Here is a 27026-nt window from a genome sequence, read left to right on the forward strand (position 1 = left end):
GGCCAGGGACTGGTTGTTCTAAGTATATTCCTTAGTATATCTGGTGTTGTTTGTCTTATTTAAATCTAGCGTGTTTTGGCATTTCAATAAATGTATTGGTTCAGACAACACCAAACATTCTGACCCTGAAAAAACTCACCATCAGCTGGTCTGTCATCTCAACCACCTTGTCCACTGTGTGCAGCTCACTCAGGGCGTGCTGAGCCCGGCTGCTGCTCCCCACAGCGGAAGCCTGCTGAAAGTTCGCCTGAACGGCATCCATGAGGAAATTGAGCATGTCTAACACAAGAGGAGCGAAGGAGAAATTGGCCTGAGAAAAATCCAAATGTATAAGTGAGGGGAAGAAAGAGAGGGGGAGAGGGGGAGAGGGAGAGAGGGAGAGAGGGGGAGAGGGAGAGAAGGAGAGAGGGAGGGGGGAGAGAGAGAGAGAGAGAGAGAGAGAGAGAGAGAGAGAGAGAGAGAGAGAGAGATAATGAGTCATACTCATAATGGCATCATGATATCAGTGACTACCCTCCAGAATCCAGCTTCCTTGCCTCCAGGTTTATATTCTAGCCAGCACCTCACTCTGTCTATACTGGTTCATTTGATTCTCCCTATAAATCAAAACCTTCCAACCCCTCCCTGGCAAGCAGCCAGCACACTATTGTGCCCTATTCTAGGGCACCCTTTGCAGACAGGGTCCTGAAGAGCGCACATGGCTAACTCACCTATGTATGCTGCTAGACTGGGAGAACTGACAACAGTCACTCGGCTCATCGCTACACACTGTGCTGCAGCTACGGAGTCCTAGCCAAGAAAGAGCTCGCCAGTAACAAGCTGCGAAAATTCACCCCCGCCCGGCAAAACAGATCCCCCACACTACTCAGAAAGCCTTCCCTAGGAGGTGGAGACTGAAAGCACACAGAATTGATATTCTAACGGTGAAAATGGGTAAACTTAGAGAAGAAATGCAATTCCAGGTCCCACCACTATGGCCTTGCAAGAAGACCTCGTGCAGGATTTACTCTTCCAACAACACTGCCAAGCTCTAACTCGGTCTACTGCAGGCAGGCCATCAGGAAGCCTCACCTGGTTCTGTAGCTCCTCCCGGCAGCCGTCCACTGTGCGGCACAGGCTGCTCTTCTTGGGCTTCTCTTCGTCAGCAGTCTTTCCATCGCTGATTGTGACCTTGGCCCTGTCGGCTGGAGAGGTGCTGGAGTGGCGCACCAGGCTCTCCGAAACCCTAGGTTCACTCTGAAATGCCGACTCCTTCATGGTGGAGCTCATGCCACTGCTAGGAGTTCGCTTCACCAGTGCCTAGGGACAGCAAACAAATCAGACCCTAGACTCTTGCCACAAAGTAAGATGAAATAAGGATCTTATAGAGGGATATCTGATCCAAGAAGTAATCAACTAGGCATTTAAATGATACCCCCAAACCTTTATCTGCCTTATTAACATTCACCTAATACCTAGGGTTTGGCACTGAGCTCAGTCCTCACTCACAGAATCAAGTCTTGATTTTATAGCACTTGAAACCGGGGGGTGGCGGGGGGGGGGGGAGGCTCCAGGGAAAGTTGATCTTGGTAGTTCTAAGATTTCACAGGAAGTGAGAAGGCCATGACTGTACAGTTTACCATGGACAGATCTGGAACTGATTTCTAGATCCAGACCACCATGAAGGTAACACAGGGCTTTTCCGGGTTGAATTAAGCATTCTGCCATCACTAACGCATCTCCCTCGATAACCTAACCAATACTGCAAGTCTCTCACCAAACAGCTGCCATCTTCCTTGGCGCCACAGTCGCAGAAGAAAGAGCCATACTTGGCATAGGAAATCTCGTGATCTTTGTGGCACACCTTCGCACACACTGTGCACACCCCCACCCCATCAACCATCTTGCAGGTGTGACAGTGGTACCTACAAAGAACAAGAACCAGTAAATGAGCCCCAAAGTCCCAACCACCAAGGCTTGGCAAACGCTCATCCACCAAGAAGGGCTCTTACCAATGCTGATTCATAAACTCTTTCTGTGTGATGGTGAAAGTGCAGAGTTTATTGCACAGAGAATCTTCATCCTTCAAAGAAAATGAGTCCTTTCCATCAGAAATGCATCCACAGATCCCACAAGCACACCTCTGCTTCCACACCCTATGGAGACTGTCTACTGGGCTCAGATATGGCAAACCGAAAAGGGTCCCATCTGGAAATAGCCATCAGACTGAAAATCTGCCATGATTCAGGCACAACACCTTAAGGGCTTTACAGCTAAGAAGGAGAGTAAATCTCATGCTTTCCCATCAAAGGCCCTCACACTATCCCTATGAAGAACTCCTCCCTGACATTGCATTTTGGATGCCATCACTGCGCAAGTGCCAGTCAAGTGACTCTGGACAGATAAAAGGTGTACGCTCCTTTCTCCTAGAGATTAGGCCCCTGTGGCATGCTCTGCAAGCCCGAGTCTGGCCATCGTTATATCAACTGAGAGACAGCAACATGGACTGGGACGAGGTTGTAAGCTCAGAGGGACTGGAAAAGAAAATCCAAGAATTTGCATAATGGACATTCAGTTTTAAATTCTAAAGACTTCTGTGCATGTGTTCTGTAATGGCCTGTCAATTATTACCTTGAGATGGCTCAGTACTTACTGAATCCTCAGCCTGAGAGTCTTCCTCTTCCACTGCCAATTCCTCCACCCAATCCGAGTCCACCTCAATGACCCGCTCCTCCCCATCCACTGAGAGGTGACTGGGGCCTTGGCCATTACTCTGGCTCAGGGCATTCGTGACATCGGCTAAGTATGACATAATATGGCAGGTGCACTCCAAGACTATCACGTGCTGTAAGAGAAGACCATGACATTGCAGAAGCCTCCATCCTCCACATTCTACTATGCAAACCATGAAGACATGTTTCCTCGAGTACTTAAATACACTTCCAGACCAGAAGAATGGTAGAAAAGCATGGTTATTTCAATTCTCTAAGTATTTTTTAGGTTCAACTATATTCTATGTACTCATCAGTTGCTCTGACATATACCATACAATTCTGTGCTTTAAATATATTGAAGAGAGTTGTGTAATCATCACCATTTTAGAACATTTTTAAAATTCTAAATGTACTATCATTAGCTCCCCACTGCCTCCCAACCTCCCCTGCCATAACCCTAAAGAACTATTAATCCAGTTACTGTCTCTACAGATTTGTCTATATTTCCCCAAGTTTTAACATTGTGTCCTCATGTATCTGGTCAATACATTGTGCTGTTAGTGCATATTCATTCATTCGTAAGCACAAATATAACTTTAAAAATCATGTATGAGAGAAAAAAATTTTGAATTTGAAGAATCAAGTGAAAACCCCAAAATAATTCAAGTCCAGACCAGATTCACAGTACAGAACCCCAGCCCCTAAGCTAGCATTTAAAAATGTCCTGCTGACCACCATTGTAAGTGATAGAGTGTTCACTAATACAATAGGGAAGGCAGAACTGCAGGGTCCAGTCAACAAGCCCTAGCAGCCATTGCAGACGGTTCGTGCTAGCTTAATGAAAACCAGCACCGACACCTGCTCATTTCTTCTCTCTCAAGGTAAAGGATCAAGATTATCTGGAAAGCAGGCAGTATCACGGAAGACTCCAGGGCAGCTGCCTGCGCTCAGAGGCCTAGGGCAGGTCTTAAATTAGATGGGGACAGTGGGGGCCTGAATGCAGGCTTTCCATCAGCTTCAAACCACGTTTCTCGGCAGTGACCTTAAACCTTCAGGCAAAATAAATTGTCCCAGCATCTGGACTGGAGGTGAGGAGGTAGTCTGCAATTCCACATAACATTACTTCAGAATGAGCAATTACAGGAGAAGCCCAGAGGGGTGGTTTTCCATAGCATAGCAATATCTGAATATCTGTGTTGGGGGTGGGGGCAGGAACCCCCTATGTTCTTAGAAGGATTTTTTTGGATGTTTGTTCACTGTAGCATGTTCAGCCCTATCAGATCCTGCCAGCTGGAGGAGGTCTGACAGTGTGCGATTGGCAATCCCATACACACTTGCCGGTCTTTTGGACAGCAGGCCTTACCCTGTGCACGATGGCCAGACAGAAGTCAGTAAAGAGAGACTTCCACCACACCACACAATAAGAGTCACCGTGTCCCCACTTCCTAGCTCTACAGGCACCTCTCACGTTGCTTACCTTTCCATGCATTACATTGGCATTCAGTTTTTCAACCACGTTCTTCTGTGACAGGTACTTCTTGCTGTCCCAAAGGGAAAAAGAGGGAGAGGAGGACATAAAATCATGTAGGGAACCAAAGGAAGAAAGTATTTTCATGAACCCTGAAGCAGTATGTGTACGTGAAGCCAGGGTACTCTGTGATATTTATGCAGTGAACAGAGGCGTGGGCGCTCTGGCCTTCGAGCCATCACTATCACTGGCTCCCCCTCCCTCTCCCAAGACCCTCTCAGGGATGATGGACAGCAGGGACCACTAGTGAAAAACGAACGAAGACTGACTGGGTCTGAAGTAAACAGCTGTTGGCCACTCCTTCAGCCCCAAGACAAGGTAATCATACACGTTTCAAGACAAGGTAATCATACACGTTTCAAGACAAGGCAATCATACACGTTTCTTTTATACTCATTCTGAAGGACAAAGGCAGTAAGGTACAACTGTTACCCTCTTCTCCAAGAGCAATATTGTAGCCTACAGATGGACTGCTCCCATCACATCCTCTTACCATCTACTCAGCCAGTCCACAGCAGCATTATGAAGCTGAAGATGGCCAGCACCTTGACCTGCACTAGCCAGGGTAGCCATCACAACCATGAGTTCAGGGAAGCCAGTCCCATCACCATTGGCCAGCATCTCTGTTGCCATGGGGATCAGGGTACCCAGAAGCACAGCACACACACCTTCCCCAACTTGGCTGTCAGAAAACAAAGAGAAAATCAGTCAGTAAGCAGCAGAAATCAGAGTCTGTGTACTTCTAAAGATGTCAGAAGTTTTAAGTCAAACATTACATTTCTGAATACACACACACAGACAAATCCCAGATTTGGACTTGGGGATGACAGGCCAAGTCATTCTCAAAGGTTTTCCATGGGCAAGATCCAGGAGCTATACTGGAAAGAGTGGCTATCAAAACGCTCACACTGACGTCCGAGGGAGATAGCGCTCCACACGCTTTCAGCACACTCTGGGTTGGCGGGGGGCACACATACAGCTGGTCTACCTGTTTTCCCGAACAATGTATGTGGTCAGTAACTGCAACAGCTGACGGTTCTCCTGAATCATCTCCAACTGATCGGCATCTTTCGGGGGTGAGGTTGTCATGCGGGTGAGCCAGGCCTGGAGACGCACAGGCTCCACACAAGCCAGCTGTGCCAGAGAGCCACAGAGATGCAGAAGGCTCGGGTTAGGGCTCTTCTCCGCTAGACACAGACAGAGAGGCCAAGGTCAGTGACGAAGGGCAAAGGGAACGTGAGGCCAGGAAAGGGTGAAAGTCTTTGAACTTCCTTCCAAACTTTCTCAGAGGGGTTCTCTACACTTGTGAGCATTTTCATGCTGTAGTTAAACTCAGGAGAGGACATGCACAGTATTAGCCGGACATCAAAGTTCCCCTAAGAAGATTACTAAAAGCTGTCACTCACTCAGCTGGAAGAGTTTGGTGAAGAATTTCAGAACTCGGTTACAGAATTTAGCAGAGAGGTTCTCATTGGCCGTTGCCATCATGATCTGCACGAGTTCACCACTGGGAGGCGAGAGGGACAAAAAAGAGAGTCGTGGTAAGCTGCACATAAAAGGCATCCATTTCTATTCCTTCACGGTCTCGTCTCCTCTAGAGGGGTCGGTCACCTGAGAGTCAGCACTAGGCGTTCAAGAAACCAACTCCCTCATGACTAACCTCCAGCCACCCCTGCGGACCTGGAAGCATCCCCTGCACGACTGGCCAGCAGAGAGCCCCTGGCTTTGTGTGTACGTGATAAAATATGTACCATCAAAAACTGTTGCAAGCAGTCTTTTTTTTTTTTACAACCAGTCTTAAATGCAAACTGGGTAGCATTAACAGCTCACCTTTCAGAGAAAAATTCCTCCATTGCTTTCCGAGTCTGGCTGCTCTCCAGCTGCTTTTCCAAATAGTGGAGGCATTCCTCTAAGATGGACTCATCCAGTCCACTGCGGGGCACAAGGACACGCTCACCACCACAAAAAGACTTGGCACAATGACTTCCTACAGCTGATTTTTGAAACATCCAAAGTCTAACTAGATCCTAAGGGATATGGTCACTTCTGTGTCGATGCTGAGGATAAAGCCTCACACACAGAAAAGGCTCGATAAATGTTTGACGAAGCCCTTAAAGCTGCACTCACTGATACAGTCAATGGCTAAGAGTTCAATGATCACTGGTGCAGTTCAATCCTTTCTAACTAACAGGAGAACTTCTATTTGAATTGTGTTTTTATCCTTTAAAGGTTTTTTGAATTACTATTAATCATTTTATGGGGGAGCTCTTACAAATCATATGACAATCCATCGTTCAATTGTGTTTGGCACACGTGTACATATGTGGCCATCAACATTTTCAAAACATTTCTACTTGAGCCCTTATTTCCCCCCCGTTCCCCATCCTCCCACCCTCATGAATCCTTGATCAATTATATATTATTGTTTTAGTTTAGTCTAATTCTCTCCTAGGGAATTAAGGAGCAAACCATCTGAAGCTCAGAATCCTAATGCTGAATTTTTTTTTCCCCACTGGAGAAAGATTACATTTTGAACAAATCATTTCTACAGTTAAGTTGTCTCAACTTCCTTATCTGTTTAGGGGGTGTGGACGGAAAGAAAAAAGGGAGGAAGAGCACTGATGGAGACCTGACAGAGAAGCCAGCACTGGGCCTGCATCTGTAAACTTCTCGGTGACAGAAAGCTACAACATTTTCAAGTGTTGTCTGTAGCTTTTCTATATCAACATGCCTGAAATAGTGCTTGGGGATGTCTCAATGACATACACCATTCAATTAAAAAACTATCATCACAAAAATAAGAGGGGGGGAAATGGGTAGCCCTTGATAATCATTTATTGAGTTCCATAGTTTTAAGTCTCCAAGTGCGAAGATTCTCTTAACACGCAATCCCAAGAACTGTCACAGACACAAAAAGGATTCCCTGGAACTTTCCATACATCTCCAGAGGAACTCAAAATGCACACAAGGACAGAATCTTCTGTTAAAAAGCCCAATGGCAACAAAACAAGCTATTAACTAAAGGACCTAAAGAAGTCAGTGTTGGTACAGTTCACTATGATATCTGCTTTCCTCCATCAGGCTCACCTGTTGGGGTCCGCGTGATTGGCCAGAATGTTGTAACAACCAGTAATGAGCTTCTCATAGACACGAGCCAAGAACTCATCCGACTCAGCGGGCCCCAAGATGCGCTCCAAGGAGTTGCTGCTTATCTCAGCAACGCTCTCGGTGCTTGCCTCCAAAAGCAGGGGGAGCAGCGTCCTAATTACCTGTGGTGGGTTCATCTCATCAGACCAACTTTAACAAAGAAAAAGGGACTCGGTTAATGACAACGCTCCTCCGAAAGCTACAAAGCAGGGATAGGGCAGCTCAGTCGTTCACTGGAGGGAGGGCTTCGATTTCCGTTTCGTTTCTCCCTGGGTAGCTGTTTCCACATACTTCTTTTTAATTACCACATCAAAAGTAAGCATTATGTTCAGATAACCTTTCAGGAGAAATGTAAGAATTCTCCATATTTTTTAATACCTGACTTTAATTTTTATTGTTTAATCCATACAGTCTTGGCTGCCCTTTCATAGCTACAATTTTATTCTAGGTCTATCATGTATTTATTTTAGCATTTGCTCAATGCACAGTCTTATAACTTTTTAAGGTTATGTGATATCTAACTTTGCCCATGAATTATGTACACAGGGGCTTCAAAATGTTCAAGGAGAAATCCATTTTCCACAAATTTTTCGAAGCCCACTGATCGAGGAAGTCAAAATACCAGAGCCATCGGCCTGCCCTGGTCCCTACAACAGCAGAGTCTAACTCCTGGGATGACTGTGGACAAGCATTATTTCAAATAAAGCTGTCACTCTCACCTCAAACGTTAAATCCAAAGGAACTCTGAATCATAGCAAGATTTAAACCCCAGAATGCCTTTTCTGAAAAACACTACCCAGAAGGGAAGGAAGGTACTCTCCTGCCTTTCAGATCAAACATACATTCATTCCTGAGTGCACACACTTCTACTGGCAAGCAGTATCATGCCGTCATGCAAGAACCCTGTCCTCCTTTGGCTGGCGCTGACGAGCAGGCGGAGAGAGCAGGGAGGGCTATGCACCGGGTACTCACACGATCAGATCTCCAGTCAGCCTAACCAGTGAGAGGAGCGTGTGTTTCAAGGAGGCAGCCAGAGGCAGGCTCTGTCCACAGAGAGTGCCCAAGTGAGCCGCCTGCACAGCACTGATGTAGCTCTCTGAAGGGATGGTGTCGTTGGCAAAGGCATTGCGCTACGAGGAAGCAAAGAAGGTAGGAATGAAAGCCCAGCTCTCCGGGATAAAAATGCAAAAATAAAAACTGACATAAACCAGACCCCAACTGAGGTGCACAGACAATGGTCCCTACGAAGTACACCCTGTTACCCCTCCTGGGAAAGACAGGAGGTGGGGGGCAAGGAGGCAGTAAACATGTTTTAGTTAGTACAAAGTTAACCAGTTAATACAATAGCTACCCATTCCACTTGTCATCTATTTAGACTATAATGCACAAAGTTTGTAATTAAAATATTGATTGTATATGTGTATATATATACATATAGAGTCTAATAATTCCAGGGATACGGGTTTTACAGTATACCTAAGTCTCCATTTATAACTGAGTCTCCACTTATTCTCACACTAATAGCACTGGGTGGTTAAACACAGGCTACAATTAAGAAACCAAGATTATAACATAGATTTTCCAAATAGCTCAATGGAGTAATTGGTTAATAAGGGTTAATTTGAGTAAATGGACAGAAAACTCAACAGTGTCTAAAAACTTTAGAGAACCTAAAAGCTAGCCCCATCAAATTATGACAAAGGGACAGATGGCTGACAGATAGCATAAAAGAGAAAGGGAGTTAAGGTTAGAATTAATGTCAGATAATAGACTGGGCCTTTTATGTCTTTTCCAACTTAACCATCATCATGTCAGAATTTAACAGATGACGAAAGGAAAGCACACGGAGATAAAGTAGCCTGCCCTGAGCTAACAGAACAGGGGAAAGAGATGGCCTGACAGCGGCTGAGACAACGGCTCTAAAACAGAACAACCGAGAGAGGGTACTATGCCAGGCAGTGCTTTGTTGTTGCACACAAGCTGGCCATGGCTCCAAGGCACCCAACAGCAACAGAACCAGATGGGCACCACCTGGAAAATTCACTGCGCTGATTATTCCTTCTGCCATAACGAATAGAAGTATAGAATATGAAGATGCCTTGGTAGCTAGTTTGCTACTCTTATTCTAAGACGCAGAGAACTGCTAGGCTAGCATCCCTATGAGAGCTGCTCATGCAGCCTTTTTTCCCATGAAGCCCCTGGGGTGGATTTGAACCACCAACCTTTGGGTTAACAGCCAAGCCCTAACGGTTGCTCACCAGGGCTCCTTGTAACCAGTCTAAGCCTGGTGAATAAACACGTAACATACAATGGCTAGTGCTCGGCATTTCTACTCCTGGACCCCTCTCAGACTCACCCAGGATCCCATGTTGGGAAACTCATTGGTATTGATGTTGTTCCAAGACTCGCATACAGCCTGCACTGATGACGGCAAATTCTGAACCAGGGTTGTACCTAAAGGTGACAGAAAAAAACAGGCCGTCATCGCAAGTGAGAAAGAGCCCCACACAGTGTCCTCAAACTAAACCCATGGTGATAAAACAATTAGGGTAACCAAGATGGTTATCTCAATAGCAGTGTTATGACCAAAACCACCTTAATAGCTAACCACCTCCCCCCTATCATTCCATTTCACTTTCTCATCTTACATGTAAAGTAGCCACGTAAACAAGATGCAAAGTGAGAGCACGTCTTTCTCACCTTGAACTCCCCTTCTAAGAATACGTTTGTCTTTGATCCATTTTCTTCTCAAACAAATTTTAAGGGCACAGATGAAAAGATGAACTGATTAATAAGAGACCTTATCATTTAAAAGGTTTTAGAGGGTAGAGTATAACTTTGGCCTCTGCTCATCAATGTCCAATAAGAACAATCTGCACTGTGGTACTGGCAATTAAATTAACTTCGAAAAGTGACTGAAACTACCTGCACATTAAGAGAGTATTTAAAGCTTAAAATGACTAAAAATATTAAGGGCTATAAGCTTCATGGCTGCATTTAATTCTAAATCCACTCAAGCTCGGTGATTCCACACCCTGAATTTCTACCAGACCATGCCCAACCCAGGGAAGGGATGCTTCCAAGCACAAAGTAGCACCTTGTCAGTCTTCCCAACCTCTCCAGATAAAAAGGAAAAGGACAAACTTCTGTAACTAAAAGCAGGATTGCCTCTGCTTTAGAGTGGAATGATCTTGATTTTGTTCCTAGCTCTACCATTTATAAGATTTTAGGAAAATAACTTCTATTAACCTCTGCTTCCTAACCAGTACAAAGGGTATAATAACATGTACCTTGCAGGGTTATTGTGAAAAATAATGGAAAACAGATCGACTTGTGTAAATGCTTGGCACACAGAAAGGCTCCAGTCAGTGATGCGTGCCAGGAGGCAAGGGTGAGCAAGCAGGCGTCCTGCAGCCACTAGCAGGCACTCACTCACCCAGAGCATTGGCCTTGCATCGACTGGAGCCAAGAGCCAAGACAGCAGCAAAGCCTTGCAGCTTCTCCTTCGAAGGTTTCTCAGGGGTCCCCTCTTCATTAAAGTTCTGTAGTAAATAGGCTCTGAAATGAAAACGGCGTGCCATGTGAAACCAAAGAACTCACCCTAGGCAAGTCCACCTCCAGTTTCCTAAGCCCAAGTGCACTTGACAGCAACGGGCTGCTTCCTGGCCTCATGCAAACGCCAATAGGAGACTGCTTCTCAAATGCTCCAAAATACTGCTAAAACAAACAGTCTGGGGACAGGGAATACTACCTCCTCCCTTTCCTTCAAGGCTCCCCCCAAAAGATTGCCAATGCATAAATACATTAAAGACTCTAAAAAGTACCATAATGAACTGGGAGTAATACCAAAGGGAACAAGAACAAAGAAACTGTTCTGAAATTGACTGTGATGACTGTACAACTCTTCTTGAAGTGGCTTAACTATTGAATTGTATGCTATGTGAATTATATGACAATACAACTTCTATAAAGGAAAGAAACCATTGTACACACACACAATGGAATATCCATCCCTCAAAATGGTGTTGAAGCCACCAAACACCTCACCGTGGAGGGGCCTGGTCACCATTATGCCGAGTGAAGTCTGTCAATCAAAAAAGGGCAAACATTGTATAAGTTCATTGCTATCAGGGGGTAAAAATGCCATACTTATTAAAAATTATTTTTAAAATACTGTTTAATCTTATCTACCCTACATCTCAAATGTACTTCTCCAGTTTTGGAAGCACTGACCTAGTAGTCCACAGTGCAATTTAAAAGTTTTATTTTACCTCTCGAACCGTGTTCAAAGCAAAGGTATTTAATTTCCAGAATGACAAGTCCCAGAGGGCAGATTCTCGGTCTGTGTGGGAAGTGCTGTATCCAGCATCTCAACATGATGCAGGCATGCAGCACGCACTCCTAGTTGTTACTCAGGTTTGTTCTTCCAACTCTGCCTTGGGAAACAGTCCTCTCCCCAAGGCAGGGCATTCACCACACTAAAGGCAGAGCTAGTTCAGTTTTATGACCCTTTTAGGACAAAGGCCCCGTGGAAGCGGAGCTGCACAATGAAACCCTAGAGCAGTGGTCTGCAACCTTCGAGACCCTCTTGTGGTGGGGACCCCCAACCATATCATTATCTTTGCTGCTACATCATCACTGTCATGTTGCTACTGTTATGAATCAAGCAACCCCTGTGAAAGGGTTGCTCAACCCCCAAAAGGGTCACAACCCACGGGTTGAGAACCGCTGCCCTAGAGGAACATGGGTTTCAGTGGTCAAGCAAGGGCTGCTGTGTGCCTCAGTTCCAGCCTGCCCTGCTGCCCCGTGGGAACCAAGGCCCAGTGTGGCCTGTGCTTTCAATTTCAGAAAAGCCTGTGAACTTGATATGTGAGTAAATATTGACACTCTGTGCACATGAACCAAAACAAATTTACAGAGCTCGCCATTTGCAACCTTTGTTATAAAAAGAGCTGAATTTCAACACATTAAGAAAGATTTTTTTTTCAACAAACAATTATATCGATGTGAAAAAGGGGGTTAGAGTTGAGACCCAAAACCCATCTGTACACAACTGGACATCCCCCCACAGAAGGGTCACAAGGAAGGGAGGATTCAACCAGGGTGCAGCACAGCACTGACGACACACACATCATTCCTCTCGTTCCTGAGTGCTTCCTCCCCGCACTACCCTGACCCATCCTACCTTACAAATCCGGCTCGACTGGAGTAAACGCATAATAGATAAGAGCTTTTGACACATGGAATTCAGGACAGATAAAACCCTCAGGAACAGCAGTGGGAGTAGCACTATCATGAGGGTAAGGGGTTTGAGGGGGAAACCATCACAAATTGGATTTATAGCCCACCCCACGCCCACCCTGAGGACGGATAACAGAAATGTGGGTGAAGGGAGACAACGGACAGTGTAAGACACAAAATAACAATAATAATATCTAATGGATTAAGGATTCACAAGGATAGGAGGGTGAGAGGAAAAAAGAGGAGCTCATATTAAGGCCTGAAGTAGCAAAATATTTTGGAAATGTTGACGGCAAAATATGCACAAGTGTGCTTAATATAACTGAATGATGGAATGTGATTATTAAGATTTTTAAGCGCCCTCAATAAAATGATTAATAATAAAAAAAGAAAGGCTTTTTAACTTTATAAACAGAGCAGGATTGTGGGCTGGAAAGAGAGTGACGGAGGTGTTAGACTATGAGCCTCGGCCCCTTCAGGCCTAGAAGTGAACCCACCCCCCAGCTCAATGTGCAGCTCGCCTAGAGGCAGGTCTCTCAGGGGGCAGTAACGCTAGCGAGCACGGGAGATCAGAAGAGCAGCATCCGTCCAAGGACAGAGTTCAGAAAGGTTAGGAAAGGGGAAAGAAAGGAAGCAGGATGGGTGACATTTCACTGTGGAGATTGTAATCAATGAGGTGAAACAAAATGTCTATGAATTATTGAATGGAAAATTGATCTCCTCTGTAAACTTTACCCAACTCAAAATAAAAGGTTATTTTTAAAAAATAAATAAATAAAAGATTTTTCCTCCAATAACATGCCATGACAATTGCTATTTAAATGGCTTCATCTGGAGGGAGGGGAAAAAAAAAAGAGGACCTAATGCAAGGGGCTTAAGTGGAGAGCAAATGCTTTGAGAATGATTGGGGCAGGGAATTATGGATGTGCTTTATACAATTGATGTATGTATATGTATGGATGGTGATAAGAGTTGTATGAGTCCCTAATAAAATGTAAAAAAAGAAAAGAGGAGAAAAAAATGATTAGGGCAGGGACTGTACAGATGTGCTCTATACAATTGATGTATGTATATGTATGAACTGTGATAAGAATTTTATGAGCCCCTAATAAGTTGTTAAAATTAAAAAAATAAATAAATAAAAATAAATGGCTTCATCTATGAACAGAAGTGGCAGTATTTGGAAATACTAGATTGTCTTTTTTTTTTTAATCGTTTTATTAGGGGCTCATACAGCTCTTATCACAATCATACATATATCAATTGTGTAAAGCACATTTGAACATTCATTGCCCTCATCGTTCTCAAAACATTGTGTTCTATCTTACCAGTAAGATGCTAGAAAATATTTAAAAATACATAGGTATTAAGTTTCTTCTTGGTTCCTAGTGAACTTTTTGAAAATACTCTCATCTAGACTTCATATTACAGAAGAAAACGTTGTATCAAGAGGAAAAAGAACCTAAGCTGATAAAAAGTAAAAATAAAAAGTATCCCGGACCACAGAAGGGTCCTACAGACCAAGTCGTCCATACAGTTACACCATTCAATTTATGGAATTCCAGGCCCCTAGAGAAAGTCAGCCACCCAGAATCTCAATCCCCCGCTGCACTCTCTCTGTCCCCTGTACCTGGTGAAGGACGCGTAGGTGTCGATGAGTTGCAGCGTGGCTGGAAGTAGGTTCTTGGTGATCTCAGATGACTTATGCGGATCTGTCTCAGCAGCCATCTTAGAAAAGTGCTCATCCAAGGAGACCTGGGCCTTTGAGATCGCTGCATCGAGGGTGTAGATGGACTGCAGACTGGGGATCTCATGGAGTTGCAAGATGGTGGTACAATCGATGCTACAGAAGGACGAGATCTTGAAAAACATCCCAGATATGTTATTAGTCGTGGCAACAGGCTAGGAGAGCAGCCAAGTTCTGTCACTATCATTCTAATAAAACCTACCTGCCGGGCAAAGTATTCCTCTACAATTTCAACATCATATTTTACGGAGCTGCACCTTGTAGACGCCAATTCTATGAGCGAACCAGCATGTTCAGCCTTCATCCCCTGTTTGATAAGGTGATCCTATTTGGACAGCCAGAAAAAGATGTTCAGGAGAGTGAGATACGGAAGAGTCCAAATTGTTCACTACCCTCAGAGAGGTGCCACAGGCAAAGTACTGACGGCTCTGAGTGTGCCTAGGAGCGGCTCCGCGTTACACTGCGGTACCTTTATCCAGTTGACATAGGAACTGATCCGGAGGCGGGAAGACCATCGCAGAGTATGCAAGATGTCACATTCACTCATCTCGGGGGTGTTCATGGCCAGCTGGTTCATATAACCCTTCGAAGGTGGCAAAATCCCTAAGATTCTCCACAGTATCAAAAAATAATACTGAAGGGCACAGGCCTCCTGCGGGAAGCGAAAGGAGCAGTCACAGAGTTAGCATTTGGTATTGCCACAAGGGGGTCCTTTGAAATGCAACCCTGAAAGCAGAACTGCATGGAGTGCTGATTTTCACCTGATTTAACACTTTTCAATCAGCTCTCTAGACCTTTCCAAAGCAGAAAGTGTTAAGATGCACACTAAACCTGTTCCATACACTTCACATCTCATAAATCCTAACGGTTGTTCTACGACAGCTTTGGCTCCCCAAGAATTGACCAAGAAACCAAGAGAGCAGGGCATTGTCCTTTGACAGACCCACAGTCAGTTGGTCTGGAATTGCTATGACAGCACCCAGAGGTGGAGAGAGACATGCACGGCCCACAGAAGAAACGCAAGTGGGAGAGCAGCAGCCACGGGAACCCTACCACCACAGGGCCGCAATGTTGTCAATGAAAGCTAACCGAACATACAAAAAGGGTAAGCTAGCTCTACAGTGAGCACAACTGCCCACACTGCACGGAAATAACACAGTGCCGGTCAGTTTGACGTGTCGACACACTGATTAGACCCCAGAAGGGAGTTTGGAGTAGGAGGACTGGCACTCCACAATCACACACAACACAAAAGCTTCCTGAGTGATCTGACTCAGCTGGGCTCCCATGGTCTTACCAGGGCGGTGACGTTCTTGGTCTCCTTTCTCCTGACGGTATCAAGCTGGGAGCCAGCTGCGAGCAGGGACGTCAGTGCCGTGTACAGCTCATCGTACTTGACAAGTTTGGAGAAGAGAACGTCGCATGCCTAACACCGAGAGACAGACAGTGGTTTCTTCCTAATTTCTGAAATATCTTTTCCTACTTCCCGTGCACTAAAGTTTAATCTTGTGACTGTCGAAGTGTCACTTCAAGTGGTAGGCATGAATGTCTACCTGTGGCAGATGCCTGCTCAGTAAGCTCATTCAGGGACAGGCTCCTGTGAGCACACACATGCAGGCTTTAGGGTGAAAGAGGCAACGTTTCTTGGCCCTTAAAACACCTGCGAATGTGACAAACGCCAACAGCGAACGCCTTTAAGAATCACGTGTCAACCCCAAGGAAAAGCCTCTGGTGCCGCAAAGTGGCTGCAGCAAGTACATCTCGCAATGACATCGGCTTCTACAATAAGCCCCTTCCCCTATGTGCCAGTGGGAAAGTGTCAACAGGCCACCTGACCCATATGTAAAATGAGGGTTTAAAATTCCTGGTACCACAGAATCAAGTCGATTCCGATCATCCTCCGAGGCTTCTGGAGACAGGACACAATAGAATCTGGGTTGTGGTACAGCATCTGAAAACCAAGGTTATTTGTTAAAAGAATGACTGCATTCTTAACTTTGCTTAAGACATTCAAATATAAGCATTTAGGAAACGCTTTAGAACGCTGTTTCACCACCTTGGCGTTAGTCTCATTTTTTCCCCAGAGAACTGGTGGTTTCCAACTGCTGGCCAGAGGTGAGCAGCCCAACGTGTAACCGCTGTGCCACCAGGGCCACTGTAGCCACCCCTGGTGCCCCACCATTGGACGTCAGTTGCACTCTCCCCCAGTTGTGACAACCACAAATGTCTGCCATGGCCAACTGTACCCTGTAGGCACACAAAACCACCCCCAGCGGAGATCACTGCTCTAGAACAGTGTTGCACAAAGTGAGTGGTGCTGCCCCTGGCAGGAGGGAGGGGCTCGTGCTGGAAGGATCCAGGGAACTGCAAGAGCAGCTCCCACTTGGATTATCGGCTACAATACAAAAACACTCATTGAGTTGTACAGGGGATCCTAATGTTTTTCTTTTTTTGGAAAAAAGGGGTGGTAGGGCAGATAGGCTTAGGAACCTATGCTCCAGAAGTTGACTACGGTTCTCTGCACTCAACAAAACGCTACTCTGAAACTGCATTATTACACGGGCATGCTGCCTTCCCAGTCTCCAAGGGGCTACGTAATTGAAGAAAGGGGTCGCAACGACAATGAAGTCCTAACAAAGGCACCTGAGCCTTTCCACAGAGCCCTTCACAGGCCTCAGGAGGAGAATGAGCGCGCATCAAACCCACAGACGGCGGCTCTGTGCACGACACTGGGGAGAATGTCAGAGTGCTCGGCCGCCAAGGCCCAAAAGGACATTGATCCTGTGGGCTAGAGCTACGTCTCTGAGGGAAATGAGGAAAGTGCAATTTACCTCAGAGAATGACAAGACACTATCTATCACGTGCTATCAATTATCTTCCCGTGTCTTGTTTGCTACCCAGAGGGAGTAGACTAGGCCAGGGACCACAGATTGGATGGGGGAGTCCACTTCTGACCTGATGAGAAATGTTTAGACCAGTTTTCTTCGACTTCTTTGAACCCATGATAGAGAGGTGTGGGCGCCCGGCGGCTGCTGCTGTCTTGGGATCCACTTGCCCATCCAAAAGGAGGGCTAAGCAGGTTATGCTGTACCTTTAAGAACACAAATGCTCACATTAAGGAAGCCACGCTGCCACCATTCTCTTTATTCCAGGTATGGTGTGTCGGGGTCTGGGCAATTCAGAAAACCAAAACAGAATCGTAAAGGAGCTCCCTGTGGCTTCTTTGGGAAAGGTTCTTTTGATGCAGCTGAAAGGGAGGTGTTCCGTGAATCATTTTAAGAAGTGCTGGACACAGTAAACTTGAACTTGGCTTTCCTAAATTCATTTTGGAAGCTCACAACAAAAGAATTTACCAACCCACAAAATTTCCTGCTGGGCAACTCACAGAATGCTGGTGTTTACAGAGTGCTGTGTGAGACACAGGAAAAGTGGAGTTAAGTCTACTGTGAACGGACCCGATAATTAAATGTCTACAAACACTTCAAATCACAACATCTAACAGCACTTGGAGCTGACCATAAAGTGCAAGTGCACAATGATAAGGTCTAACCCACAAACCCCTCACAGCAAACACCTGAAACAGGAAGGGAGGAGATCCATCTGGCTTTGACCCATGGCAACTCTTGAGATTATAATTCTCACCAATAGTTCCGTGAAAAGTTTAGTTAAAAAAAAAAAGCATAAGGCCGTCCGTACCTGCTCAAACAGATACAGCGGGGCTTTCGAGTACTGGTGAAGCAGGTAATCAAAGATCAACAGGAGGCGAGCCAGGATGAGCGGTGCGGCGCGCGTCTGAGCTTCCAGGCTGAAACTCAGCTCCTGGATGATCTGGACAAACAGGGTCAGAATAGCCCGCCGGCCTTTCTCGGTGAAGTTGTGGAACAGGAGCAGGAGCAGCTGCAGGTGCTCCACATTCAGATCTTCCGCCTCACTGGGCACCGTTCCTTGCAGGGCGTTCTGCTTCATTGTAGACAAAAACCTACCACAGAGAGAAGAAGAGGATGTACGTCCGGTGGGAAAAGTCAAAACACTTGGTGAGTTTCTTAAATCGAGGAATTACGGTAGCAAATTGAGAGTGTGTGTGTGGGGGGGGGGGGTGCTACCGGCTAAACAAGGGAAAACTAAACGTTGGCCACAGGAGTCCTAAGGACTCCGAATAAACGTGCCCAGGGACCTTTCCGGCTCTCCCGGCGGTGGTCCAGCTGTCTAATGCCCACCTGGCATTAGCGCCAATGGAAAGAACTGTAAGCTCCCCAGACAGAACCTGAGCAGGTCGATTCCATTCAACTCGTTTTCCTTGCACCAAATTTGACATGGTACTTTAATCCTAGTCTGAGAGTTTATGACACGGGTTAAAATCATTTCATGACAATAGTTGAAAATAATTTTAAAACCACAAAGCAATATGTATATATTTTTAACTATTCAAAGAACTTGTCAGAGAGCTTTGACACAAAAAGGAATGAATGCAGCCAACTGTTTCCACTGCCTTTGGCTATTAGGAAAGCGATTTGGGTTTTCAGAAGGGTCTCCCCACCCTCTCACCCTTTTCAGGAAGCCCCTCGCCGTGGCCTTTGAGCAAAATTCCAAAAGGAAGAATATTGGGGGTCTTTGGCACTCAAGGAGCTTTGTGATTTCTCAAATACAGCATTAGAGCTATTTGATCCCAGAGTGCAGCCGTGAAAAGACAAGCCCTTTAGGAAAACAACGTGCTTTGAAGATTCAAAACCATGTAAACAAAAATGGCAAATATAGGCCCATCTAAAGGGGATTTAAATGATTAATCCAAGCTTCCCTCAAGTGGAGAAGGTCTTTAAAATTTGTCCAAAAAGATTTCTAAGTCATTCCAAGTGGTTTCAAATAACCAAAGACAGGAATGACCTCCCTGTTCCTTCTCTTTCAAAAATCCAGGTCAAACTAAAATTAACCATGTCCAGGATTCAGAGCCTATCAAATAATTATAGCCATATCCATCACATACTAAACTAAGATTCCTTTTCCAGCGTACAATTTCTGTACTTCTGGTTAGTAAACAGTACTCCTTCTTAGAAGCACACTGCTCCACCCACCTCCCCATTTTCAACGTCAACATCAGAGTAACACTCAAAGCCATGGGTTATCTACAGAGAAGGTGAACAAAGCGAGTTATCTCTTCGACAGGACTTTCTTGTGGCGACACCTTACCTGTCCCAAACTTTCAGACATTCAGGGACATCAGGGTCCCCTTGAGCGCCGGCTTTATGCTGCCAAAGGAGCAGGAGGCGGGAGAGTACAGAGAGGCTTTGAGGGTGAATGTACAACGGCCAAGGGCCCTCAGAGAAGGGCGCCACACCCAGCTGCTGCAACAGTGTGTTCTGTGACAAAAGACACATGGGGACCATTAAGAAAAAGACAGGGTTACAACCACAGGGCCAGGAATGCTCTCCAGTGTCTCTTTAATATCTTCGCTCTTTCTCAGTGCCCTCGAATTGATTCTGACTCATAGTGACCCTATAGGACAGCAAAGAACTGCTCTCGGGGGGTTCCAAGACCGTAACTCTTTACAAGAGTAGAAAGCCACGTCTTTCTCCTACTTGTTTAATATTGAAAGGAGTGAATTACAGAAAGAGGGGCTCAGAAATTCAAACTGAGAATTGGTCTGGGAGAACCACTAAAGTTCAACAAATAAGAGACACAAAATAAAAAAGAACTCCCACAAGCCCATCAACGACTCCAACCAGGAGCAGAAATGGGCTCCTGGACAAGAGAGGGAAGCATGACCTCAATCTGGGTCCCGTTCCCAAATGGACCGAACATAAGCAGTTGATGACTGCAAAAGAGAACATTCTGAGCAAATGTTATCGCTAACAGCTTGCCTTTCATAACCAGATGCATAATACAAACAGTATTTAAAAGAGGGAAAGCCAACAACCCGAGGAGGTGAAAGATGATAAATTAAGAGCATCAGCAGAGGGATTCTGCCGACAAGGTCTCAAGGCCCATTGGCTGATGCATCTAGGACTAATCAGGGCTCTTCGTTGCCTCCAGTGGCAGCATGTCTTTCAATGAGCTTTCCCCTCACAGCTCTCGGCTGCCAGTTATCTTCTGGAGCACACCCCGCTGATCCCCCACACGGAGTAGTAGGATGCCCACGGAAAAGCAGATACGTGTCTGCTTTGGCTTCAGAAAACACAAATCATGGTGACCTCAGGATGCAGAACCAATTTCTAAGCCTGCCAAATTGAACTGTAGACTTATAAAACATCCTCGAGGACCCTCTTCTTCAGAAAGGAGTCATGCAAAGATCAGTGTTCAGTCGCTCACATGTACACTACTCATCAGTCCCCAAGAGCCAAGCACTGGCCTAAGCCACTGTCCCTATCTCGTCACGCTAAATGCCCAGACCCAATCCCTGGGGGAGGTAGTAGGTGTTCTATTTTACAGATAAGGAAAATCAAGCTCAGGGAGATTTGAAACTGCCAAAGTCACACGGCTACTAAGTGACAAGGCCAGGCTTACCTCGAAAATCTATATTCTTAACCTCTAGGCTCAACACAGCTACAAGGTCTCAATTTCTGACTCCAAAGAAACAGTTCAAAAGAGTAAGCATGACTAAGGTACATCAGAAAGGTAAGCCATAGCAGTATTAGTAATACCTAATATCGGGGGGAGACAAGGGAAGGGTTCAACTCAAGGGGCAGTGCAAGCATAATGGTGTCAAGACAAGGACACAACACGGAAAAATGTCCTCCGGAGCCAAATTCCAAAACGCAGAAGCTGAAAGACGGGGCTACACATGTCAAACTGTGAATCAATGCAGACATGTCTACACAGAAACGTGGGAATATTAAACCATGAACTGGTTGAAAAGCGTGCAAGCAACTCCTTATAAAGCTACTGGTGCAGGTGGCCCTCAAGGGAGCACGGACTACACTGACGACTGTGTTTCCTGAGCTCTTCCTCCATTTTGTCTCGTCTACATCTCAGCATTGGTGAAGGAGCTCTGGTGCTGCTGGTGGGTAAGGACTGAACTGTCGCTCCAAGGGCAGTGGCTCGCAGGCACCAGCTGCTCCGCGGGAGAAAGAGGAGGCTATCAGAAATTCTGCATGCGGCCACTCTGAGTTGGAATCAAGCCGAGGGCAGCAGGCTGGTCTGTGGTTACCATTAGTGCTGCCGTGTGTAAGGAACCGATGCTCTCCTCCTCAGACATGCCCTCCAGATGGTCAAGGTTATCAGTTACAGACAAAGGATTGGTTGAAATTTCTTCTAACAGAAATTGGGCTTCAACTGCTTTAAACATGGACCCAAGCACTGATGATCACTAGACGGAACCAAGAAATATACGAGGGAAAATGACCACACAGATAGCTCTCACTAATGTTCTGACTAGATGCACTAACCTCCTCATGCCCAGTGATAATCCAGAACATTCCACAAATGGAGTCACTACCACAAATGACAATGCGAATGTCATCCATTTCTTCTTTATTGTTAGACAAACTGTTTTGACCAGTGTATCTTTCTTTGGTTGTTGTTATTCATGTGATTATTTTTTTCATTGTGGCAAAATCATACACAACAAAACATTCTCCAATTCAACCGCCTCTACGTGTATAATTCAGTGCCACTGGTTAAAGGCTCTGTGATGTACAAACATTGCTATCCTTCTCCATTATTCCACCACCGTTACCATACACTCCATGCCTCCTAAGCAGTAACTCTTTCTCCTTTAACCATGGTAACCATTGGTCAAGTCTGGTTTCTTTTAACTTTTTTTCTAAGTAGTTTTCTTGATATAGATTTACATACACACCTCAATAGTTAAATAACTTCTTAAAAGAATTGTACACACATTATCACAATCAGTTCTAATAGTCTAGCATATCTTTTTCAGATGGATTAAATTGTATCTATATGTTTATGTTTCCAACCCTCAAATAAAGATCAGATTTATAGATACTGATAAAAAAAATCATGAAAACTTAAAAAAAAAAGTCTACTTATTGAGAACCAACGGGCAACACTCATTGGAACTAATTCCCGCCATAAAGTGGGGGCTACTGAAGACTTGTCCTTCAGAGAGGAAACTGTTTATTTCTGTGTTGTCTCCGCCACAAGAAATGAGCTCTTATTTTTTAGTCTTGTCTTGTTTGGGGTCATCACATTTTCCCCCTGAAAACTGTATCCAGGACGCCAACTTTCAACAAGCTCCAATTAAGAGAAAGTGGCTGAGTGAGAAAAAAAATGGAACCAGCGTGAAGCAGCAGAACCCAGCTGTCAACGTTGGAACTTCTGAGGCCTCAGCGTTCCTCTCTCATTGTCCTCCATCCGTCTTCAACAAATGCCTCTTTGTGGATAAGTCCCAAACCTAAGCTACCGATCTGCTTAACTCCTGGACTTGAAGCTCACACTTCCAACACTTCTAGACATGTTCACTTTACTGGCCTCCCAAACTTCTAGTCTAAAACAAAACCCAGGGCTTGGCTCCCTGAAACAGGCCTCCCACACTTAAGTCATAATTCTTTGTTGCCTTGCCAGTTGGAGGCAATATAAAGATTTAACTTGTATTTTACTTTGATGGATTGGGATATATTCTATTACCTTCCCTTAGAGGTCACTGTGTCTTGCAACAGAAGTTGGGCACCTTGGGTAAAGAGGCTTTCTACATTACTCCATGCAAAATAAGAATGATGTATGCAATAACTCCCAATGAATTAAAAAATGAAAAAAGGCCCAAGGTATGGAATTCAATAGCATAGTAAAGTTAGACTGACTAGCCTTCACTCTCTTCCTAAGTATCACGTTTAGAGAAAGGATGAACGTATGTCTAAGGATATCTTTTCTCAGAAGGCCAGTCATTACGGGCAGTCAAGGTGCATGTCCACACAAGATCTGGAATTACTTTACAAATGTTCAGAGGACATTATTACAAGGAGTCTTAAAGGTTCCATTCTCTAGCACAGTGGTTCTCAACCTGTGGGTCACAACCCCTTGGGAGGGGGGGGGGTCAAACTTAAACCACTGGAAGACACAAATATTTCACAATATATAATTACATATTGTTTTGTGATTAATCACTATGCTTTAATTATGTTCAATTTGTAACAATGAAAATATATCCTGCATATCAGATATTTGCATTATGATTCATAACAATACCAAAATTACAGTGATGAAGTAGCAACGAAAATCAGTGTATGGTTGGGGTCACCAGGAGGCACTGTATGAAAGGAAGGTTGAGGATGACTGCTCCAGAGGAGAAACCTTTCTTTCCTATTGTTTGGACTTGGGAACAAGAACACTGCATCAGAATTGGAGGAAGGCTTAGTAACAACCTTTGATACAGAGAAGACACGCCCTTGCTTCCTAACCGTGAAGAACACGTGAAGCACTTGCTGTGAAGATCAAAGTTTGCAGCCTTCAACATGGATTACAACTCAATGCACAGAAAACCAAAATCCCTTACAATGGACCAATAGGTAACAACCTGATAAATGGAGACACAGATCTCTCTAAAATGTTACAAAGGAAGGATGTTACTTTGAGGCTTAAGGTGCACTCAATTCATGCCATGGCATTTTCAATTGTCTCACATGCGTGTGAAAGTTGAACACTGAGTCAGAAGACCAAAGAAAAATGGATGCGTTTGCACTATGTTGTTGGCGACGAAAACTGAAAGTCCGTGGACTGACCAAGGGATGAACAGTTCTGTCTTGGCCAAAGCACAGCCAGAGGGCTCCTTGGAAGAGAAGATGGCAAAACTTCTGGGCCTCTATGAGGAGAGCCCGTCCTTGGAAAAGGGCGTTATGCTTGCTAAAGTAGAGGGGCAGCGGCAAAGGGGAAGACCCTGGAGAAGCTGGACTGACACAGGGGCTACACCAGGAGCACTAGCCTAACAATTACAAGGATGAGGAAAGGTGGGGAGTGCTTTATTCTGACATGCAAATGGGAGCGCCCATGCGGAACTGACTCAACAGCACCTAACAACTACGTGGTTATAAACTGCTTTCTTGTGCATTCTGCCCATTTTCCTACCAGGATAGCCACTGGGAGGTCTTTGGGGTTTACTTTTGTAGTCTTCTTTGTAAGCCTCCTCAGTGACTTGGGTATAAAGCCCCCCTCCCTTGTTTCCTTGAAATTATACTAATTAAGGCAAAAGTACACACTAGAATACTCTCTCAATAGTCTTTTCAGTGATGGGTTTCAGCAAGCAACTATGTTCTTTAACAGGAGAAACCACCAGAGCCTAAGAGAGCTGCTGCAGAGTGCTTCGCTGGGATAGGGAGAGGTCACACACACCTGCAGGTTAGGCGACTGAAGGTCAGAGGTAACCAAAGAATGGTTGAAGTGGTACAGAGCAGCAGCAAACTCTTCATCCGATGAACCTGAAGGCCAATGAGAAAACCAATTATTCCAGAATCCTCTGCTGAGTTCAACAGTCAAAGTCCACAAGGAAGCAAATCCGCCAGGCATGGATGTATCCCCTCTCCTCCACTGACCCTTCAGTCCATCTTTGTCCACCTCCTTGATAATGCTGGCCAGGGTGGCCATGTGGTGTTCTGAAAGAGATACACTCAGATAGTTTCGGATGAAGTTATTCCGAGAGTTCAAGATGGAAGAGGTGATGAAGTTCAGTATGTTGGAAGCCAATCCTAAAAACTAAAAAAAAAAAAAGATAAAGTTCATAAACAGAGCTTCTACAAACCCTGAATACAAATAAGAAAATACACCTGGAAGTCTCAAGTAATAAACACACTGTATTACATATTAAAGCAACAGATAAATATTTTTTAAGTGTCAGATCTTAAGTCACCTATGGTGGGATTAATTATGATCATCTTTCTTATTAATTTTCACCAGGTACACAAAATGATATGCCTGTTAAATACAAAGAACACAAAATATTGTATGAAGACAAGGAATTTCTGTTCTTGTGGAAAGAATGAACCATTTCTCCCATGCTCTCCCATCTTGTCTTGTCTTGCTCTAACATATTATCAATATATCAAACTCTAAAGCCTGTATTAATGGTCATTTTACACATATAAAATTCCCAAAGGATCACTGATGGCATAGTGAGTCATAAACTGGTGCTAATCGCAAATTCAGCTGTTCGAATCCACTAGTTGCCCTGTGGGATGAAGATGAGGTTTTCTGCTCACGTAAAGATCTACAGCCTTGGAAACACAAGGGGCAGTTCTTAATCTACATAGGGTAGCTCGAGTAGAATTCCCAAAATTAAAGTGAAAAATAAGTGTGTAGGTATTTTTAAAGCCACATCCTTGACTAAACTGTAAGTTCTAAGCAAGAACTGTGTCTGACAAGTTCAGGAGTACGTCTTCAAGAGAGGGCAGATGTTTGTTTAGTATGTTATCAATAAATATTAATGAATGAATAGTCAGAAAACATGTATGGTGTATCAAATCTGTTAAGGACCTTAAAAATATACTCTAATTCTTCTTGACATTCTAGGAGGCAGGTACCATAATCCCCTTATTACAGGAGATAAGAAAACGAGGGCTCAGACAAGGTGCAGCACGGTACTGATGACCACATAAGTAACCTCTGGTTACTTGTGTTTCCTCCCCTTACTATTAAGGTATTTGTTTTCCCTCATTAGTCATGTTAGATTCAAGTATATTCATTTGTATATGCAAGACTGTTCAGTACATAAAGTTAAGAAAGAGTAATGGGGGAGTAGGGGGTGGAGGGAAGGTGATGCTTAAAGAAAAACAAAACAAAATCAGGAGTAACAGTTCCCTGAGGATATAGGAAGGGGGGGAGGACAAAGGCAGAAGAGGAAGCTGATAGCATTGACGATTATATAACTTGTCTTGGGACTAAACAACAGAATTGAGAATTGGATGTGAATCGAGATACTGGATTGTGTAAGTTATGTCAAAAAAACTATTATTGAATTTAAAAATAAAAAACTAGGGCTTAGGGAAGTTCAGATTCTTTCTCAAAGTCGCCCAGTCAGTAAGTGGTGGAAGCAGGACTCAAACTCACTTCTGTCTGATTGCAAACGATAAGCTGTTGAGTGCTATTGACTCAATCCAACTCACATTGGCCCTACCTGATGGAGGAGAACGTACAGGGTTCCCTCGATTGCAGTCTTTACACGAGCACATCACCAGATCACTTTCCCAGGGAGCCACTGGGTGGATTAGAAAAGCTTCAGTACGAAGCCACCAGCTAAGCTACTCTCAATCAAGGAAACAGGATCGCAAGGTATTTAATCAAACATAACCAACACAAAAATAAGATGCCTTTAAACATCACAGTTACACAACCTACCAAATAAGCTAGTTCAAATGATCCGCTTCTCAACCCCTTTTACTCATTTCCCTGTCCCCAGAGAACTTAAGAAAGCCACTCTTACCAACTCAGGATCTTTTCGACTAGCCAAAATGTTGCCCTTCTCACCAGGGGCCTGCTTACTAGGGCTTTTCACTCGAGGCGAGCTCTCCAGCGGAGGGGGAGGGGGGGGCGGAGGCGGTGCCACTTTCTCTTTACTTGGGGAGATGGTCTCCTCAAACCACTGCCCCAAAATAGGCTCACTGTCATCATCTGAATAAGAGAAAAGTTGACAAAATGACAGATTTTGTTTGTTTGTATAAATCATTTCATTGGGGGCTCGTACAACTCTTATCACAATCCATCCATCCATCCATTGTGTCAAGCACATTTG

At 44.7% G+C, this 27026-nt stretch overlaps 1 protein-coding gene across 6 annotated transcripts in view; it reads right to left on the minus strand.

Moving 5' to 3' along the window:
• Positions 1-27026, minus strand: part of UBR4 (ubiquitin protein ligase E3 component n-recognin 4) — a 125564-nt gene that overhangs the window by 76468 nt on the left and 22070 nt on the right. For all 6 annotated transcript variants that reach the window (XM_075551336.1, XM_075551314.1, XM_075551322.1 and 3 more), the window contains exons 15-39: positions 26718-26905; positions 24835-24994; positions 24635-24720; positions 19541-19710; positions 18053-18335; positions 17312-17447; positions 16228-16307; positions 15654-15782; positions 14826-15008; positions 14559-14681; positions 14240-14469; positions 10805-10926; positions 9725-9822; positions 8341-8498; positions 7309-7518; positions 6052-6153; positions 5628-5728; positions 5210-5408; positions 4715-4903; positions 4171-4234; positions 2633-2824; positions 1992-2062; positions 1757-1904; positions 1072-1299; positions 140-310 (exon numbers count right to left, since the gene is read on the minus strand). In XM_075551336.1, the coding sequence (XP_075407451.1) occupies positions 140-310; positions 1072-1299; positions 1757-1904; positions 1992-2062; positions 2633-2824; positions 4171-4234; positions 4715-4903; positions 5210-5408; positions 5628-5728; positions 6052-6153; positions 7309-7518; positions 8341-8498; positions 9725-9822; positions 10805-10926; positions 14240-14469; positions 14559-14681; positions 14826-15008; positions 15654-15782; positions 16228-16307; positions 17312-17447; positions 18053-18335; positions 19541-19710; positions 24635-24720; positions 24835-24994; positions 26718-26905 (3821 nt within the window). The remainder of the gene's footprint in view (positions 1-139; positions 311-1071; positions 1300-1756; positions 1905-1991; positions 2063-2632; positions 2825-4170; positions 4235-4714; positions 4904-5209; positions 5409-5627; positions 5729-6051; positions 6154-7308; positions 7519-8340; positions 8499-9724; positions 9823-10804; positions 10927-14239; positions 14470-14558; positions 14682-14825; positions 15009-15653; positions 15783-16227; positions 16308-17311; positions 17448-18052; positions 18336-19540; positions 19711-24634; positions 24721-24834; positions 24995-26717; positions 26906-27026) is intronic.

The sequence above is a fragment of the Tenrec ecaudatus genome, chromosome 1 (genome assembly GCF_050624435.1).
Source record: "Tenrec ecaudatus isolate mTenEca1 chromosome 1, mTenEca1.hap1, whole genome shotgun sequence".
Taxonomy (NCBI): Eukaryota; Metazoa; Chordata; class Mammalia; order Afrosoricida; family Tenrecidae; genus Tenrec; species Tenrec ecaudatus.